At 43.6% G+C, this 21,058-nt stretch overlaps 1 protein-coding gene across 1 annotated transcript in view; it reads right to left on the minus strand.

Moving 5' to 3' along the window:
• The window catches only part of LOC119161116 (coiled-coil domain-containing protein 6), a 44,644-nt gene that overhangs the window by 12,846 nt on the left and 10,740 nt on the right, over window positions 1-21,058 (minus strand). Inside the window, exons 3-4 of the mRNA XM_037413454.2 lie at window positions 5,061-5,204; window positions 3,640-4,040 (exon numbers count right to left, since the gene is read on the minus strand). Coding sequence (XP_037269351.1) covers window positions 3,640-4,040; window positions 5,061-5,204 — 545 coding nt within the window. The remainder of the gene's footprint in view (window positions 1-3,639; window positions 4,041-5,060; window positions 5,205-21,058) is intronic.

Consider the following 21,058-nt stretch of genomic DNA (forward strand, 5'->3'; position numbering starts at 1 on the left):
TATCACTAGTAATCAAACTGGCTACAATAAAAAAATGTTCCGTTCATTAGGAGACCTAATAAAATGCTACTTGCCCATTTCTGTTTGATTTACATTATAGAAAAAAAAAGAACCATCTGGCATTATTATGGAAAATGGTGCGAATCGTTCAAAAGTTCAGTCTTCGCCAGGTTAGGCTGGATAGGTGTTGCCATCTAGAGGGGCCCAGTTGAACAAGACAAATAGAAAATTGTTCAATATCAGTTGTTGCTGCTGTGGCTCCCGCTACTTTTACTCTGCTACTACTAGTGTCTGCAGTCACACAGTAAAGGCGTGCAATGTTGGGCACAGCAACAATGACACGATTTGTTTTGGAACACAATTTTATTTATTTCAAACACGATTTTATTTTAAATAAGCACTTCCTTAACACAAAAGTAGCACTGAGGTTTCTGGACCACTATTTTGATAATCAACGTCCGCTTATTCACCTTCAGAGCCCCTTTAAGGGGGGACGCGGCTTTGGGATCGCGAAAAATGGCAAAAAAAATCGATTTTTTGAAACTGAAGTTTTCAGTTTCTGGAACCCTTTTTCTATCTGGTTCCAAAATATCTACACTGAAAACCGCGCAGAAGTGCTTCGGAAAATTTGTTTTACCCACCTAGGTAGCAAAACTTTTTCTGGAAATGGCGAGAAAACGGCGATTTTCAAAAAACTATAGCTTCGCGATGCTTGGGCCGGGAGCCGGCTTCTTTGGCTCATCGGAAAGAGCGTTTCTCCGTGTAACTTTCCCGCCTCAGCTGGCTCCTCCCTTTAACAACAAGCGAGCAAAAAGCAAATGTTTGAAGGTCGTGTTGAGGCCCTTGATTGGCCGTGGCCGCCATGTTGACTCAGCTCGCCTCGCCATTGGCCCAATGCTCGCTCCGGGAGATCGTCGTCTGCTGCTTCTGCGTCGCGAGGACATGGCTCTCGGAAAATCGCCACTTCGTGACGTGTTCACGGCTTGATAATCACTTAAGATATAATTACGCTTTAGTTACGAGCAGTAAGCAGATGCGCGATCAGGTTACTACGAGCAGGCGCGCAGCGGTCCAAAAGTGCGGCGCGTCATCGGAGTCGGCTTTAGCCCTAACTCCGCCGACAGCGAGACTGCGGGCAGGAACGACGCGCAAGCGCACTCTTGGTGACGTGCTTCTTCGCAAGGAATGTACCACATCACTCGCTAGCTCCTCTGAATCACGTACGGGCATTTTACGCATCGGCAGCGGACAACACAGTCAAGCTCGTCACCCCCCCCCCCCCCCCTCACTGCCAAGGATTGCTCGGAACAGCGGCTAGCAGTTTCGCGCGTCGTCATTTGAAAATGCGATGCCAAGTGCAGTGCTCGCCGATTTTTTGTCATCGCAGTTGCACATTTCGCGCATCGTCATCGAACGCCGCCGGCAAGTGCATTACGCGCCGGCTGCACTGCCCACACAGCCGCGCACACCACGGTCATACGGAGTGCTGTCAATAAGCTTTTGTGATGCGATTCAGACGTGCTTGGAGCCGCGCTTGATATCGCCACGAACGTCTATGAATGTTCCGAGGTTAATGAATTGCTGTAGATTAGAGTTTCCGCGACCGGCTGTATGATGATGCGTTTCACAGCTAGAGCGGCGAAAGAGCATGTATGAATCAGGGGCACGAATTTTTATATGCCTGTTTCGTGTCATTAATTATACTGCTAGAAATTCCTGTGCCACCAGTCTTCTGCCCATAACTGTTATTTGGAAAGAAGGCATAGGCCGTCATGGTGTTATCTATTTTTCTGGTGCAATAAACCGCTCTCCAAATAAAGAAAAGTTCAGTGAATATTTGTAATCAAGTACTTAATTATGCTAATTACAACTTCATCACAAAAAATATGTGTAATAATTTCAGTATATGGTTTTATTCAATTACAATCTTTTCTGTCATACCTATCACACCACTCTTTCATACAAAGAACTTGGTTTGAAATCCATACTTGTTTGTAAATCATGAAAATAAGTCAAATATCACAAGACAAACCTGAGATCACAATTTTTAGGTGCCTTAGAGACGTAAAGAAAAGTTGAAACTTTAAATGCAGCTTTCTCAATACTGTTTTTTTGACATTATGCTCAGCCCCTACACATGGTTCAATGAAGAAATAATTTGTTTCTCGTAAATTATTTGTGGTATCGCTTCAAAATTTTTGTGGAAGCACTGTGAGGTCATTCTTAGTGTCTGTGCCAATTTTCATCAATATCCAACGAGAAACAAAAAAGTTCATTGAAAAAAGCCTGTCGAAAACTTCGACAGGCTTTTTCTCACAAGTGTGTTTTGGACATTGCGCATTGCTCGTGGAAAGAGTAGCACGGAAATGACTGGACCGATTTGGATTCTGTTTTTTTTTTTTCCTGAATCCCTGAACACTGCTTGTGGGTACAGCAATCTTCAATTTCTGTTTTATGTCCCTCTTATTTTTCTAGACGATGATTTGTCCGTGCCACTGTTTCTGACAATGTGTGTCGGCAGCCATTATGATCTCTAAAAAAAAAAAAGAGAGAACTTATTAAAAAATTCTGAGTGCCATACCCTGTAGCTTTCTTTTGAGTAAAGATCAACACCATTCGCAGCTTCTTGGCATGTTTTGTTGCAGCGCTAGGCTTTACACGAGCAGACCATGTAATTGAACCATGTAGCATTATGTAACTTAAGAACCGAAGCTATCATGATGAAACTGCATATCTACCTATTCGAGACACTTATGAGTATGCATGCCAAATGTTATTGCTGTAGGTCAACAAATAAAGTTTTTTTCAATGCCACCTTCCCTCCTTAAAGGTGTACCGACACAAAAACTTTGGCCTCGCAGTTCTCTGCTGCAATGTGTTGCTGGGGGCCCATTAGTCATAACACGACACATCGTTTGCTACAGCACGCGACAGATAATTATGGGCCCCTTGTTACCGGCCAGTTTCGGTTTCGGAGAGCTCCAAAAACGAGAAGCCCCCGGGTGCAACTATCGCCACCAAGTGTGTGCAGCTGTCGACTACATCAGCACACAGAACTGTGACACACTTCCGCACGGTCCGAATTACTTTCGAATAGGAAACACTGCAGTGTCGCCAAACACAAAACTTTCAAAGTGTGCGCCCCGGCTACTAACTCGTGAGTAGCCACCAAAAAGTACAGACTGCGGGAACAAACGCAGCAAAAGAAAAATGGTCGCTATGACCACTGCAGCGCGGTGACGCGAGGAAAATGGAGGATCCTCAAAGAGTCCCCTTCGAGGGTGTCAATGGCACGATGAAATCTAGTGCTCACGCAAACTTCAAAATTAACTTAAAATACCTTCTAAGCTATATTCGCTGTTGATATTCTCCAGATGATACACGAATATTCACAGGAATCGACCCCGCAGGCAATCTCTGCTGCGGAATTTTGCGTCAGTGCCCCTTTAAGCAGAGTTCTGCACGTAGTGCAGTGTCATGCATTGCAGCCTGTAGTGAACCTCTGTGCATAAAACACACATGTGCCATTGAAAATGCCTATTTTCAACCTAAGCATTTTTAACCTGCCCCAGAAGACTATCATGCAAAAACGATAGATCACTATGAATTATATCCAGCGCTATGCAAAAAAGCTGTCACCTTTCCTCGTCCATCTCTAAGCTTGACTCTGACTCCGACAGGTGGCGGCAGAGAGCCTCGCGGCGATCCATCTCAAGCTGCAGCTTGCGCTGAAGGCGTACATTCTGCTCACGGATATGGCGCTCATCCTGGGCATACTGGGCCACCTTCTCATTGTGCTCCTGCTGTGTGTCATACAGCTGGGCACGAAGGCGCGCCAGCTCCCCATGCAGTCTTGCTACGTGGGCCCCCAATGCAGTGGGCGTGTCACGCCCAGGCTCAAGAGGCGATGGTGGCGCTGATGGGGGCTGCTCCAACCGTTCTTGTAGCAGGCGCTTTTCGGCCTCCAGCTTGTCCATTCGCTTCCACAGGCGGTTCACCAGTGCCTCTTGCTCTTGTTCCAGTGTGCACTCCAGCTCCACCTGGAATATGTAACACGCACATCTCTAAACCGCCATGTCTGCACAATTATGATGACTTCAAGAGAACTATTACTCTCTCGAGGATTAGCTAGGACTTGTTTACAAGGACCCAGGAAGCTGCCAGAGCTCAAGGCATCATGGGCTACTCGCGACTTTCTTAAGCAACCTTTATAAGTAAGGATGCTTATTAGAGATGTGTGAACATTCAAGTTTCAAATTCAAATCGAAATAGACCTCATTATAGTGACATTCTATCTTACACGAAAATAAGCTTGCTATAGTAGCAAATTCGTTATAAAGGTATATTCCTAACGCTATTTATTGTAGGACTATTCATTTACTTCATTACAACTGATCTTTCGTCATTTACTTCATTAGAACTGATTTCGTTATATCCGGGTTCATCATACCGAGGTTTCAGTGGAATTCATAATTGAGTAATTCGAACAGCCAGAATATCGAAAACGCGACGTATGTTAATGCTTCAACTTAGTTAAGGTGGAGTGGCTAAAACTAATGCCAATGTCATTACGACAGGCCTTTCATGAAAACTTTCTCCTATGTCTTGGATCAAGAGCGGGCGCACGTTTACTTTAAAAGCGAGCACACGTGGCTAACAATGACTTCAAGGAAATTATTACTCAAGCCCTTTAAGAATTAGCTAAGGCTGATTTAAGACTGAGGAAGCTGCCCGAGCTCATGGAAGTAAGGACGAAACTCGCCTCTCCTTAGCAACCTTAATAAATTAAGATGTTTGTTAGTGAGAGCCTGTTTACACAGTTTTTCCAAGTAAATAATGAACATCCACAGTTTGGTGTACAGTAGCACGGTTAGGTATACAAGCAACTATTTTTTTCTTGCACATTCTGTTTCAAGTTGCAATATTAATAGTTTGTATCACAGCGAAAAATAGTGTGTGTGTGCATGTTCGAGAAAGTTTCACTGAATACTTTCTTTAAGTATGACACTCCAATGACGATAAAAAACAGATATAGAAAGACGAACTGCACGACAGGTCACCTTTTCTCGGCGCAACTGCTCCAGGTTTGCTTGCTTGGCCAATGTCTGCGCTTCTAGACGTTCTATCTTTCGCATCAACTTATTCACAAGTGCCTCTTGTTCCTGCTCCAAGCTCTTCTCCAGCTGAACCTTCTCCTGGCGAAGCTGCAAAACAATTTGAACTACATTAGAATGCAATACAAAAGCACAAATAATCGAAAAAGGATTAGTGTTCAAACCCACATGCACACAAAAGATACATCTGTTAGTCATAGGACTGTGCGAATGTTCAAAATTTCAAACAACAGACCTAGGGTTGCCAGCTGGTCGGTTTTTTAGACAGCAGCCCAGTTGCTGGCCCGTACCCACTGTCATCGGCCAGTTTTTTTCAAAACAGTAAACGAAGCATCACTCTAATCACAGGTATTTTTATGCATGCTATTAGACTAGTAAGTAAGCTCAGTATGCTATTTTAGTTTGTACATCAAGTTTATTTGGCTCAAAGAAAGGAATATTACATTAAGTGGCACTGTATGCTGAAGACCTGACATCACATCTATTGTTCAACACTAATTTAATATGTTTAATTTTATTAATTGCACCTACTAGGACACTGAAAACAGGCATAATAGACAAATAATGCACTACTCTGATTATGCCAACCACTTAACACTATACAGCCCTAGACTTCTATGTACATTACTAATGGTCCAGTCCAAGACTATTTTAGCTAGTTTTAGGTGCTATGTGAGAACACCCCTTCCTATGCAGGCCCAGCAAAACTTTTTTTCATTCTCTATTATTGCAGTCCTTCAGTGGTACTTTCATGCTATGTAGTACCATTCAATGCACTCCCCAGGGTGAAGCATGGTGTGAATGCTGTGAGAACCCCCTCCCCCAACCCCTCATTTATTACATTTTTTCCAAAGCTTTTTAACTTTGTACGTAGCTGCTACCTCCGAAGAACACAACTGTACACACACAATGGATATTATTTTACCTTTTACAATGCATCAGGGCACAGAAATATGAGGTGACCTTTCTCCCATGTCTGCCACTGCCTATCTAGTGGCATATTTCCTTGGTCAATCCTAGAGCAGGACTTGTTGATCCACAGCTAGCACATGCTTATTTCACAGGCTAATAATAAAATAATTGTTTGGGTTTAACGTCCCAAAACCAGCATATGATTATGAGAGACGCCGTAGCGAAGGGCTCAAGAAATTTTATACACTGGGGTTCTTGAACGTGCACCCAAATCTAAGCACATGGGCCTCAAGCATTATCGCCTCCATGTATTTCACAGGCTAATTTGGAGTGGGTTCGCATGTTTCACCAGTCCTTTCAGAACAACTCGCTCTCCACCAGATTGCTCTCACTTGCTTCCCCACCAAGTTGCGGATTTGAGAGGAAATAGAACGAGCAGAATATGTAATGTCATGTCACTCTGCTAGTAACCTTGGTCGCACTTCACAGTGGCAACCAAGGTTGCCATGGAAATGCACAAAGCAGAGGTAGGAATAATTTCTGGAACCTGTTAACCCTTTGTTTCCCAAAGCCAATCAAGTTGTGCCAGTAAATATTTTTTTTTGCACATATGTAATTACAATACATTTAAAAGTGGGACTAAACTGAAAACCTGAAACATTTAGCTTTAAGTTCTAAAAGAACACGAGTGCCCACATACGTGGACAACTGGAAACACCTGTTATACTAGGTCCGTCATCCTTGGAAGATTCAATTGGAAGATTCAATTCCACTAGTAGACTAAAAAATGATGGCATGTATATGTTGATCGCTTAATCTACGTACTGATCAAAGCAAATCAAATTCAAGTTGTATTTGCCTATATACAAATAATGTTTTGTGCAGAGCCGCTTGGCAATGAGGTGGGTCCTAGTACCATACGGCGTTTTATCAGCTTCCTACACATACTCTGAATACCCGCGGATACCGCAGCGCCAACTCGCATTACAAAATTTTAGTGGTCTGCAGTGCAACGAAACACACAAAAACAAGAAAAGCCTTTCCTTTTCCCAAATCAAGCCGAATATAATTTAAAAGCTCTGAAGAATTTAGAGTGAACTATTAAACACATGTAGGCCTAGACCTCTACGAGCAACTTAAGAAGAATGGCACTTTTCTGTGAGCATTTACTGCTGCACCATGTGAACACATGCATATATTTCATGAAATTTTGAAAATACCAACATTTCAAATACATTTTTAAGTCAATGTGTTGGCTAGCCTCATGGCACTACACTGATATGTTTTGTCCACATATGTGGCACAAAGTTTTAATCCGACATGTGGCTAAGTAATTTAAGGTGTAATCTCACGGGGAGCATCCCAGTGTTTCACTGATGAAGAAATACAACCCGAGTGCTCGCTCCACGATTTTGGCCACCACTCCAATCCCTCACCGTGAAAAATGCCATATTGCATTTCAAGCCTAGCTTTTCTATGAAATAATCACCACTGCTTGGCATCCTCACAGTTACGTACAACTGTATCTACAGCAAACATACATTGGCCAGCAGAAGAAAATTGATTGCATGTGCTTTTTATATTAACCTTGTTAAATGCCAAGGAAAGGTGATGTTATTTTAAGTAATCAAAATGTAAATGTGAAAAAAAAATGTGGACAAAAAGATGACTTGCCCCAGGCAGGGACCGAACCTGTGACCTTCAAATAATGCGTCCAATGCTCTACCAACAGACGTGTACATGTGCTAAGCGACACCAAAAGGGAAAAAAAAAAAAGTGTTCCACACTTGCCGTAACTGCTAGTGGTACCGCTGACTGATTCTTCCAGTTTAAATGCACATATGCCCAACAAAATAGATTGAGGGATGACCGCAGACTTAGCATCGGACACGTTATTCAAAGGTCACAGGTTCGGTTCCTGCTGGAGGCAAGTTACCTTTTCTTTACATTTACATTACAATTACTCTTAATAACATTCTCTACTTTTTTTTTGGCATTACTGCCTGGTAGTCCCCATTAATATTGTTTAGGGAATGTGATACATATGTTTTTGTTTTTATGAAATGGTGATGCAATGCCAGCATTCCAATTCGATTTTTAAGGCAATGTGTTGGCTAGACTGATCCCACTAGGTTTTATCTTCACATGTGTATGTTGGGACACAAAAAGTTAGGTCTGGGAGTGTAATCAGCACTGCTTATAGCCATGATGGCAAATGTGGATCACTTTTTTCTGCATGCTGAAAGGTTGAAGATTCAGTACTTGCTGGCTACAAGTTCTCTTTTTGTCCACTTAAATTTCCTCTCACTTATATTGCCGTTGCAAGAAGATATAACATCCTCTATACTTTCCTTGGCTAGAAGGTCTGTTACAGTGAAACTTCCCTTGAATAAACCTATGAACCCCAGGAAAAAGCTTGTTAAAGAGAAAGTTTGCTGAACTGAAATAGCTGTGTTGCAACTTGTTATTGGAAACTGAACATCAGTAGTTAAAATTAAATTTGAATCCTCTTGACAGTAAGTGCAAAAAAGAACACAAAAAACAAGTAGACACCACAAGCGCTAACAACCGAAAGTTTACTGGAATGAAATTTGAGCCCTTTGGTTTGCAATGCAGCTCATTTTGAATGGGAACTGCTTGTTTAGCAAGTCTTCAAGACTTGCTAAACAAGAATGTAATCTTTCGCTGCACTTATGCCCTTAAGACTGCAGTGTTCATGAATTGAGTCACTGTGTCCAAGCTCTCAAGAACCTTGTCCAGCACATTCTGCTGAGCAGTAAAGGATTTCACGTTTTCCTTTCCAAGTGCTTCTTAAGCTAAAATTACTGGTGCTTTCTCTACAAGGGCTACTTAATTCTGAGGCATGATGCATGATACAGCCTCTTCAAAAGACAGAGTGGCGCATGTCTACACTCGAAAGTCACAGGTGACAGTCTTCAAATCGCAAAGTGCTATCTGCACCCAGTTTTTCAGACAATCTCTGATCAATACGACATAACAGGCGCTGGATGGTGTCACAGAATCTGTAGAATATAAAATACGCTCTGCACTAATTTTGTTAAACTGAAAAGCATTATCTTTTACTCCAATAGCACTTCGGCAGATGTTTAATTATGTTTGTACAACTAAATAGTTTAGCTTAACTGATGTGGTGTTTATTGTAGTTCTCATTAATTTGATTGATATGTGGGGTTTAACACCCCAAAACCACCATATGATTATGAGGGACGCCGTAGAGGAGGGTTCCGGAAATTTCGACTACCTGGGGTTTTTTAACGTGCACCCAAATCTGAGCACACGAGCCTACAACATCCGAGTACCTTAGCTACTAGACCACCGCGGCGGGGCTGTAGTTCTCATTAATGTTGTGTCTTACAAACAAAAACAAGCCTCTAAATTCCTCCTCATTCGTTCATTCATGATGATGGTGATTTGTGGTGCTTAATGGCACAAGGGCCAATTGATGACCAAAGAGTGCCATTTCAGTAGACAAGAAATGTGAACAACGACATAGTATGTGGCTGTATTGGGGCCTTAAAACTCCTCACGCAAGTGCACGTAAAAACATAGAAATATCAAAACCATGAGAGTGACGTGAAATATGAGCAATGAGACAGAAAGGCGAAATGTCGCGATAATAAAACTAGGGTGACGATGTAGTGACCGCAGCCACAGCCTCAGTAGTGAGGTCATTCTACAAATCAGCTTGGTAAAGCTATGTATAACGGTTAAAAACATAAACAGTGATTAGAGTTTAAAAGGCGGATCCTTATTGATGAACATGACAGGATGTAGTGCGAGCTGCTGTCAATAGGGTAATAAAAAGTGCCTCTTCCTTGGAGCATCTAGCTCATTGCACTGCACTAGAATGCGGAGAACCACACGTCGTTCTCCACATCTCTCGCACAATGGCGGATCATCACCGGACAAAAGTTGTGAATGTGTTGTGCATCCTATTCTTAATCTGGTAAGTGTGACTTACCAGATGTGGCTTTACAAGATGAGGTTTATTCTGTGTTTGCCTGCCCCATAATTGCTGCCAATAATCCCCGAGTTTTCTTTTAAGATAGGGTTTCAGATCAAGCGCAAAGACTGCTATGGCTGTATTGGCAGCGCTTTCGTGGACAAATGCAGCTAGCTGGTTTACCAACACATTTTCTTGGATCTCACGGTGCCCAGGTACCCAGCAGACTACGACATGCTGTTTCTGTGCATATACCGTGCATAACAGTGAGTATACAAAGATAAGGACAGGGTTTTTGTGGTTTTTCATTGTTTTTAAGGCTTTTACTACTCTCAGGGAATCTGTGTATATTACTTCCTTCTGTAGTTTTAGTTGTTCAATATGTTTTTTTTTTATTAATTGTATTCGTGTGCAGACCGCCAAAATCTGAAAAGGATAGACTGACGGCTGCGTATGACACAGAAGTGTGGGACTTGCAGGCATCCGTAAAGAATTCCAGACAGGTGTGCCTTTGCAAAGAGAGCGTGTTTTGAAACTTCCATGAAGGACACATCACAATCTTTTAGGTGCCACTGCCACGGCGGGAGACTTGCAGCAGGTGCCGTCAAAAGTGTTCTAAAATGGGCACACCAATTTCCTCGGCAAGGCCCCTCACATGGAGTGTATAGGGCTCTCGTAGCAAAGGGCGGTTATAAAAATGGGTAGGAAAAGACAACTCATTGACAATTGAGTATGAAGGATGTTTGCTGCTTGCGTTGCCCTTCACAAAATATGCAAATGATAGATAGGACCACTGCAGATCGAGTGACCACTCATTCTATTCAACGTAAAGACTTTCTACAGGGCTAGTGCAAAAGGCGCCCGTAGATAGGCGATTGCTCAGATGATGGAGAGGATCGAGCACCTGCAAAGCGCTTGGCGTGGCAGACTGATAGATTATTGCACCTTAGTCTAAGCGAGTGCGTATGAGGCTTTTGAACACATATCAGACACTTCTTGTCTCTGCCCCACGAAGTGCATGACAATACCTTTAGAACATTCATTGTTTTCATGCATTTATTTTTTAAATACTTATGAACGTTAGTTTACTATGCAAAATTAAGCCTAAGAACTTGTGCTCTGTCTTTACGGACAGATGTTGACCATGCAGTTCAATATCTGGGTCAAGATAAAGGCATCGCTTCTGGGAAAACAGGACGCAATCTTCTACCCAATTTGTCATCTTGTTTAGACCTAGCTGGGCCTACCGTTCACACAATGAAAGATTGCATGATTTAAAACCAATCTGCACATCGTCGGCATAAATGCAATAGAACATATTTTGTGGGATGCAAAGGCGCAAGGACTTCATCTTGATAATAAAAAAGTACAACTAAGCACACCACCCTGCGGCATTTTTGTCTCTTGCACAAATGTTTGGGACAACACATTACCCACCCGCACATGAAACGTCCAGTCGGACAAGTAACTTGATTATGGTAAACATTCTACCATGCACACCAAGGTGATGCAGGTCTCTTAATATATCAAAGCACCATGTAGTATCGTAAGCCTTTTCCATATCGAGGAACACAGAGGAAGAATTGTTTGTGCACGAAAGCGTCTCGGATCTGTGCCTCGATTCGTACTAGATGATCGATGGTGGATCTTCCTTCTCGAAACCTGCAATGGTAAAGGTCAAGTAGACTATTCATGGATTTATACGGCCCTACTGACACTGGGATGTTTCCAAAAGAGACAAATTTTGACAGTTTCTCGTACTGGAGCTTGTCACAAACTTCCAGCATAAGATCGCTGCTTCCCATCTTAGTTACTTTATATTCGGGGCTGATCGCCTTTGTGAGAGATTTTGACACAAGGAATGGCGATATTGTTCGGACTGTCTATGTTTCATGTTGGCTGTGGATCACGTGGTACTCAGGGAAATACTCTTCGGGTTGGGCAAAAGTGAACAGTTCGTCGGTGCGCGCCCTTTTCGAGCCGCGATCAGGTAGGGCGGGAAAAGCGTTTGCCATAGAAGTTTTGAAGTTCGGCGGTGATGACGGCCTACCACCAAGGAGCCCAACAAGGGGACGCTACAAGGTGGCATAAGGAACACTTGTAGTCGCCAGCCATGCGTTGCCGCTATAACTAAATATAACTGCCCTAGGTTGAGCAACTACACAAAGTTAACCCTTGCCGCCAGGAAAACAAGAAGTGAATGTGAAGAGCAGAAGACAGGAAAGAGGTAGACAACGACGAAGATGTAGGGAGAGAAGGAGACAGAAAAAGGCGACTGCCGATTTCCCCTGGGTGGGTCAGCCCAGGAGTACTGTCTACGCGAAGCTGGGGCCAAAGGGGTGTGTTGCCTCTGCCCGGGGGACCTGAAAGGTTCTTCAAGCACCCGGCATCAGCTCAATCCCCAGGACCCCCTTTTCCCCGAAGACTGCTAAGCCACGCACAGTGACGGGTGGGAGGGAGTCGAGACCGCCCTGTTGGCTCGGGCCTGTGGTGTTGCCACAGACCAAACGTCTGCTTATACAGATGCACCTGCGGGGCTTTCGTTCATTTCTAGCAAGGGTCTTTTCTGGCAGACTTTATGCCTTCAGGTAGCAGGCAAAAGATTAGTCAGTTGCGAAGTCACGAATATATATATATATATATATATATATATATATATATATATATAGGAGAATAAAAGGAGTTTGACTCACAAGTGAAAAGATTTTTTACTTGACGTTTCGACCGTGGGCCCGGCCTTCGTCAGAATGAAACAAAACACAGCAATGGTAACCACTTATATGCCAGTTGGTCACATGGATTGTAGATAGGTACAATCAATACACGTGGAAAAAATGCGTTCAAAATGTATCAACATACTGTTCGTCAGTAACATACTCGCGTAACAAGAAGATTCAACAGCAATTGACAGCTCATGTGGTGACGAAAAAAACACCGATAACAGAAGATTAACACGTGAAAAACAGCACCTACACTGTTACGGACAATTTTCAAGGATATAATAATAAAAGGTGATCAATGCGCATGACATATTACTGGCGCAAGAACGTTAAGGTGCCGGGATTTTCGTTGAGACCGAAAGCAATGGTACTGAATTTGTGGATGAGATATGATTCCCGGACTTCTCTGTCACGATGGGAGCTAAAGCCTGACTCTAGAATTGTAGCTTTTATCTTGCTGAAGGAATGACCTGGAAGCGCAACGTGTTTCGATAACGGTAAGTTAGGAAGGGAAATCGCGTGTGCTTTATGATTATTAAAACGTAGACGAAAGCTGGTCTCGGTTTGTCCAATGTATTGCATACCACATACAGAGCACTCCAGAAGATAGATTACGTTCGATGTGTAACAGCAAAAGTTACCCTTTATTTTAAGACTGAAACCGGAGGCGGTACTCTGAGCTGAAAGTGATGTTGTCATATGTGCACAAATTTTGCAGCGTGATTTATTGCATGGATGGCAACCCGAATATTGCGGTTTAGTAACTTTAGAGGATGTGACTAAGTCGTGTAAATTTTTAGAGCGTCTGTAGATTACTTTAGGTGGAATCGGGAAGATTGTTCGGAGACGTTGGCTTTGCAAGAGGATATTATGATGCTTTTGAAGAATACAGTTTACTCTGGGAGCCGAAGCTGAATGAGTGAGGACCAGGTTGGTTAGGCGTGAGGTGGCAGTCTTTTTCGGTGCCTTTAATAAGGTCTTGCGTTCGACGAGGTCAGCCTTTTTGAAAGCGTCTTCTACGAGACGGACAGGATAATTCTGTTTAACTAAAGATTCCCTCAGGGAAGTGCAGTTCTGGTGATAATCAGACTCATGTGTACAAACGCGTTTGAAACGGAGTGCCTGACTGTATGGAATGCTGGTCTTCCAGTGCTTTAAATGACTACTGTGAAAATGAAGATATTGGTGCCTGTCTGTGGGCTTCTTGAAAAGCGTGGTGCTTAGTCTGCCGTTCCGCAAAAAAACAGTAATGTCAAGAAAATCTGCGCGCTTGTCCGAGAATGAATGGGAGAATGATATGGAACTGTGAACATTGTTGAACGCTGTTATAAATGAAAGTAATGCATGCTCCCCGTGTTCCCAAATCAGGAAGATGTCGTCAATGTACCTTTTATAAAAAAGTGGCGTTAATGTTTGACTACTCAAGAATTCTTTCTCCAGCACACCCATGAAGATATTAGCGTAATTGGGGCCAATTTTAGTCCCCATGGAAGTCCCGTTCACTTGTACGAAATGGTCATCGTTGAATTCAAAGTTATTGTATTGAAGAATTAATTTCAATAATGTTGCTAATGTTGCGCCATCTATAGAATGGTCGGAGGCCGAACGCTCGTATTCCTGACGAACAGCTTCGATTCCGTCCTTGTGTGGAATGTTTGTATATAGGGAACAAACATCCAGAGTAACCAAGAGGGATCCTTCAGGAATAATTAAATCGGCAATGTCGCTCAAGAATTGGCCTGAGTCTTTGATGTAGGACGGGTAAGTTTGCGGAATATGGCTAATGAGGGTGTCAACAAAACTGGAAATCTTCTCAGTTACGGAACCGATAGCCGAAACTATTGGTCTGCCGGGGTTGCCTGTCTTATGAATTTTGGGTAGTAGATAAAACCTTCCTGCTGAAGGACTTAGCGGGAGCAAGAAAGATAGGTCCTTGACTGTTAACTTTTTATCTGCCACGAGTTGTTCTAATTCTTTTTTGATGACACATTTAAAATCGTTAGTGGGGTCCATTTCCAAGCGTCTGTAGAAGGTGTCATTTCGTAACTGTCTGTAAGCCTCTGAAATATAGTCAACTCGATTCATAAGAACAATGGCGCCTCCTTTGTCTGCTTGCTTGATGACAATGTCGGTATTGTTAGCCAAGCTCTTTATTGCCTCCTTTTCCTTAATAGAAATGTTGCTCTTAAATGGTTGTTGTTTTTGATATGCTTCGAGTAGATCTCGCTGGACCGCTTCAATGTAAAGATCTAGGCATTTCTCGCGTTGAATTGGAGGTGTCCATCGCTTATTCGAAAACAAAGGAGCAGTAGAGTTACTCGACGTAGGCATATTATAGAAAAATTCTCGAAGCCTCATGTTGCGGGCGAAGTTGTCTAAATCTTGTAGGAACTGAAATTCGTTATACCCACCGGAAGCGGGGCAAAAATTGAGGCCACGTGATAATACAGACTTCTCGTCATCTGACAAACAGTGATTGGAAAGGTTTACTATGTTATCATGCTCGGATGTTCTACAGGAAGTTCTTGACGTAGCCCGTGACGCGACAGTCGTCAGAGAGGCCGGTATAGGTACATTATCACGCGCAAGTTTGCTCATCTTAATCTTGACAATCTCATCTCGTTTCTTAAGCCGATACTCATCGAGAAGTATTACTTGTTCTGATGATAACCTTGATTGGGAAAGCAGTTGTCGTACAGTGTTCGACAAAGATTTTGCTGAGTGTTCATAGTGATTTAGGATGATACGGGTCAAATTCAAGGACGCATTCTTTAGTGCATCGTCCCATTTTGCTTGGTGAGTGGGCGACAATTTAACGGCTGGATGATGCACAATCATGAGACCTTTAGGAACCACTGATTCTGACACGTAAGCATTCAATGCGGAAACATGCAACTCTGATCGTATCGTTTTTTCAACTACCTTTCTAGTGCGCAAAAAATAGGTATTGTTGGAGGCAGAATACGTACCATTGCTAACATGTAGTCATTCGGGCTGTAACGTAGTGGCATCAGAGTTTCTGCACTGAACGAATGGGTTGCCAAGAAAACCAGAGGATGCAGCGCTTGGGGGAGAAGCGGTGGCCCGATGGCCACTAAGTGGAGAGGAGGTCAGGTTAGGTCGGACAGGTGGGGGGCTTGGAGAACCAGAGTCAGAAGGACGTCGAAGACGCTTGTTGGTCCTCGCGGGAGGGGCACAACTAGAAGGGCCAGGAAGCGAAGAGGATTGACGGTGTGCACCAAGAGACCCAAATGTTGGTGTACCAACAGATACACGGGAAGAGTTCAGAGTAGAACCGGAAGGAAGTCTGGAAGAGGTCATTGACGCAGGCGCTGTAGTGGAAGGAAGGGTGGAAGACTGGGTAGAGGCGGGCACGAAGGTGTCGACTGGAAGCCGCAGCAAAGGACTTGGCGATGGGTGCGCATTTGACACGGCAGGTAGAGCAGGGAATTCGGAAGTGAAATCGGCATTTGGTAAAGCGTCAACCGAAGAGGAATCGCGCCATGAAGAGGGCGTGCTTCTAGGAAAAGGACCGCACAGCCTGCGAATATGGCTGGCGATTAAAGCGACTCCTTCAAAACTTGGATGTAATCCATCCATGCATAGTGTGCGGCTGGGGGGAAGCCATTCCAACCCATGATCAATGAAGAACACTTGTCGGGAGAATCGGCAATGGTTGCGTAGCAAAAAATTCAAGTGACATGCTTCTCGATTGCAACGGCGAATGAATGCTCTATTCCTAAACTTTCTTCGACGACTTTCGGAACGTGGAAGAATAAGGCTTACGTAAATGCGCCTGACATTAGGGTGCTGTGCAATCACCGCTTCTAGTAGCGAGCAGTACTTTTTGAAGGCGAAGCGACCTGAAGAGGACGCAAGGTCATTTGTGCCGACATGGATAATCACAGTCTGTGCCGTATCCGGGATGAAGTCGAGCAAGTTGTGAACGTCATCAATGAGAGCACCGCACAACGAAACAAATGCAGGTGTGCCGGGAACAACGGGATCGAAATGTTGATGCAAATACTTGGTCTGCGAATCACCCAACACGATTGTGGAAACCTGGCATCTTGGAAACATCCATGATATTCTTTTCACTGTGGGTCGACCGGAATCCAGAGTAAGAGACATTGGAGGAGCGTTTGTCGCCGGATCCGGGAATAATAGGAGAATAAAAGGAGTTTGACTCACAAGTGAAAAGATTTTTTACTTGACGTTTCGACCGTGGGCCCGGCCTTCGTCAGAATGAAACAAAACACAGCAATGGTAACCACTTATATGCCAGTTGGTCACATGGATTGTAGATAGGTACAATCAATACACGTGGAAAAAATGCGTTCAAAATGTATCAACATACTGTTCGTCAGTAACATACTCGCGTAACAAGAAGATTCAACAGCAATTGACAGCTCATGTGGTGACGAAAAAAACACCGATAACAGAAGATTAACACGTGAAAAACAGCACCTACACTGTTACGGACAATTTTCAAGGATATAATAATAAAAGGTGATCAATGCGCATGACATATTACTGGCGCAAGAACGTTAAGGTGCCGGGATTTTCGTTGAGACCGAAAGCAATGGTACTGAATTTGTGGATGAGATATGATTCCCGGACTTCTCTGTCACGATGGGAGCTAAAGCCTGACTCTAGAATTGTAGCTTTTATCTTGCTGAAGGAATGACCTGGAAGCGCAACGTGTTTCGATAACGGTAAGTTAGGAAGGGAAATCGCGTGTGCTTTATGATTATTAAAACGTAGACGAAAGCTGGTCTCGGTTTGTCCAATGTATTGCATACCACATACAGAGCACTCCAGAAGATAGATTACGTTCGATGTGTAACAGCAAAAGTTACCCTTTATTTTAAGACTGAAACCGGAGGCGGTACTCTGAGCTGAAAGTGATGTTGTCATATGTGCACAAATTTTGCAGCGTGATTTATTGCATGGATGGCAACCCGAATATTGCGGTTTAGTAACTTTAGAGGATGTGACTAAGTCGTGTAAATTTTTAGAGCGTCTGTAGATTACTTTAGGTGGAATCGGGAAGATTGTTCGGAGACGTTGGCTTTGCAAGAGGATATTATGATGCTTTTGAAGAATACAGTTTACTCTGGGAGCCGAAGCTGAATGAGTGAGGACCAGGTTGGTTAGGCGTGAGGTGGCAGTCTTTTTCGGTGCCTTTAATAAGGTCTTGCGTTCGACGAGGTCAGCCTTTTTGAAAGCGTCTTCTACGAGACGGACAGGATAATTCTGTTTAACTAAAGATTCCCTCAGGGAAGTGCAGTTCTGGTGATAATCAGACTCATGTGTACAAACGCGTTTGAAACGGAGTGCCTGACTGTATGGAATGCTGGTCTTCCAGTGCTTTAAATGACTACTGTGAAAATGAAGATATTGGTGCCTGTCTGTGGGCTTCTTGAAAAGCGTGGTGCTTAGTCTGCCGTTCCGCAAAAAAACAGTAATGTCAAGAAAATCTGCGCGCTTGTCCGAGAATGAATGGGAGAATGATATGGAACTGTGAACATTGTTGAACGCTGTTATAAATGAAAGTAATGCATGCTCCCCGTGTTCCCAAATCAGGAAGATGTCGTCAATGTACCTTTTATAAAAAAGTGGCGTTAATGTTTGACTACTCAAGAATTCTTTCTCCAGCACACCCATGAAGATATTAGCGTAATTGGGGCCAATTTTAGTCCCCATGGAAGTCCCGTTCACTTGTACGAAATGGTCATCGTTGAATTCAAAGTTATTGTATTGAAGAATTAATTTCAATAATGTTGCTAATGTTGCGCCATCTATAGAATGGTCGGAGGCCGAACGCTCGTATTCCTGACGAACAGCTTCGATTCCGTCCTTGTGTGGAATGTTTGTATATAGGGAACAAACATCCAGAGTAACCAAGAGGGATCCTTCAGGAATAATTAAATCGGCAATGTCGCTCAAGAATTGGCCTGAGTCTTTGATGTAGGACGGGTAAGTTTGCGGAATATGGCTAATGAGGGTGTCAACAAAACTGGAAATCTTCTCAGTTACGGAACCGATAGCCGAAACTATTGGTCTGCCGGGGTTGCCTGTCTTATGAATTTTGGGTAGTAGATAAAACCTTCCTGCTGAAGGACTTAGCGGGAGCAAGAAAGATAGGTCCTTGACTGTTAACTTTTTATCTGCCACGAGTTGTTCTAATTCTTTTTTGATGACACATTTAAAATCGTTAGTGGGGTCCATTTCCAAGCGTCTGTAGAAGGTGTCATTTCGTAACTGTCTGTAAGCCTCTGAAATATAGTCAACTCGATTCATAAGAACAATGGCGCCTCCTTTGTCTGCTTGCTTGATGACAATGTCGGTATTGTTAGCCAAGCTCTTTATTGCCTCCTTTTCCTTAATAGAAATGTTGCTCTTAAATGGTTGTTGTTTTTGATATGCTTCGAGTAGATCTCGCTGGACCGCTTCAATGTAAAGATCTAGGCATTTCTCGCGTTGAATTGGAGGTGTCCATCGCTTATTCGAAAACAAAGGAGCAGTAGAGTTACTCGACGTAGGCATATTATAGAAAAATTCTCGAAGCCTCATGTTGCGGGCGAAGTTGTCTAAATCTTGTAGGAACTGAAATTCGTTATACCCACCGGAAGCGGGGCAAAAATTGAGGCCACGTGATAATACAGACTTCTCGTCATCTGACAAACAGTGATTGGAAAGGTTTACTATGTTATCATGCTCGGATGTTCTACAGGAAGTTCTTGACGTAGCCCGTGACGCGACAGTCGTCAGAGAGGCCGGTATAGGTACATTATCACGCGCAAGTTTGCTCATCTTAATCTTGACAATCTCATCTTGTTTCTTAAGCCGATACTCATCGAGAAGTATTACTTGTTCTGATGATAACCTTGATTGGGAAAGCAGTTGTCGTACAGTGTTCGACAAAGATTTTGCTGAGTGTTCATAGTGATTTAGGATGATACGGGTCAAATTCAAGGACGCATTCTTTAGTGCATCGTCCCATTTTGCTTGGTGAGTGGGCGACAATTTAACGGCTGGATGATGCACAATCATGAGACCTTTAGGAACCACTGATTCTGACACGTAAGCATTCAATGCGGAAACATGCAACTCTGATCGTATCGTTTTTTCAACTACCTTTCTAGTGCGCAAAAAATAGGTATTGTTGGAGGCAGAATACGTACCATTGCTAACATGTAGTCATTCGGGCTGTAACGTAGTGGCATCAGAGTTTCTGCACTGAACGAATGGGTTGCCAAGAAAACCAGAGGATGCAGCGCTTGGGGGAGAAGCGGTGGCCCGATGGCCACTAAGTGGAGAGGAGGTCAGGTTAGGTCGGACAGGTGGGGGGCTTGGAGAACCAGAGTCAGAAGGACGTCGAAGACGCTTGTTGGTCCTCGCGGGAGGGGCACAACTAGAAGGGCCAGGAAGCGAAGAGGATTGACGGTGTGCACCAAGAGACCCAAATGTTGGTGTACCAACAGATACACGGGAAGAGTTCAGAGTAGAACCGGAAGGAAGTCTGGAAGAGGTCATTGACGCAGGCGCTGTAGTGGAAGGAAGGGTGGAAGACTGGGTAGAGGCGGGCACGAAGGTGTCGACTGGAAGCCGCAGCAAAGGACTTGGCGATGGGTGCGCATTTGACACGGCAGGTAGAGCAGGGAATTCGGAAGTGGGGGCCACCGAAGTGGGGGCCACCATCGGGCCACCGCTTCTCCCCCAAGCGCTGCATCCTCTGGTTTTCTTGGCAACCCATTCGTTCAGTGCAGAAACTCTGATGCCACTACGTTACAGCCCGAATGACTACATGTTAGCAATGGTACGTATTCTGCCTCCAACAATACCTATTTTTTGCGCACTAGAAAGGTAGTTGAAAAAACGATACGATCAGAGTTGCATGTTTCCGCATTGAATGCTTACGTGTCAGAATCAGTGGTTCCTAAAGGTCTCATGATTGTGCATCATCCAGCCGTTAAATTGTCGCCCACTCACCAAGCAAAATGGGACGATGCACTAAAGAATGCGTCCTTGAATTTGACCCGTATCATCCTAAATCACTATGAACACTCAGCAAAATCTTTGTCGAACACTGTACGACAACTGCTTTCCCAATCAAGGTTATCATCAGAACAAGTAATACTTCTCGATGAGTATCGGCTTAAGAAACGAGATGAGATTGTCAAGATTAAGATGAGCAAACTTGCGCGTGATAATGTACCTATACCGGCCTCTCTGACGACTGTCGCGTCACGGGCTACGTCAAGAACTTCCTGTAGAACATCCGAGCATGATAACATAGTAAACCTTTCCAATCACTGTTTGTCAGATGACGAGAAGTCTGTATT

Source organism: Rhipicephalus microplus, unplaced genomic scaffold, assembly GCF_043290135.1.
Source record: "Rhipicephalus microplus isolate Deutch F79 unplaced genomic scaffold, USDA_Rmic scaffold_49, whole genome shotgun sequence".
NCBI lineage: Eukaryota > Metazoa > Arthropoda > Arachnida > Ixodida > Ixodidae > Rhipicephalus > Rhipicephalus microplus.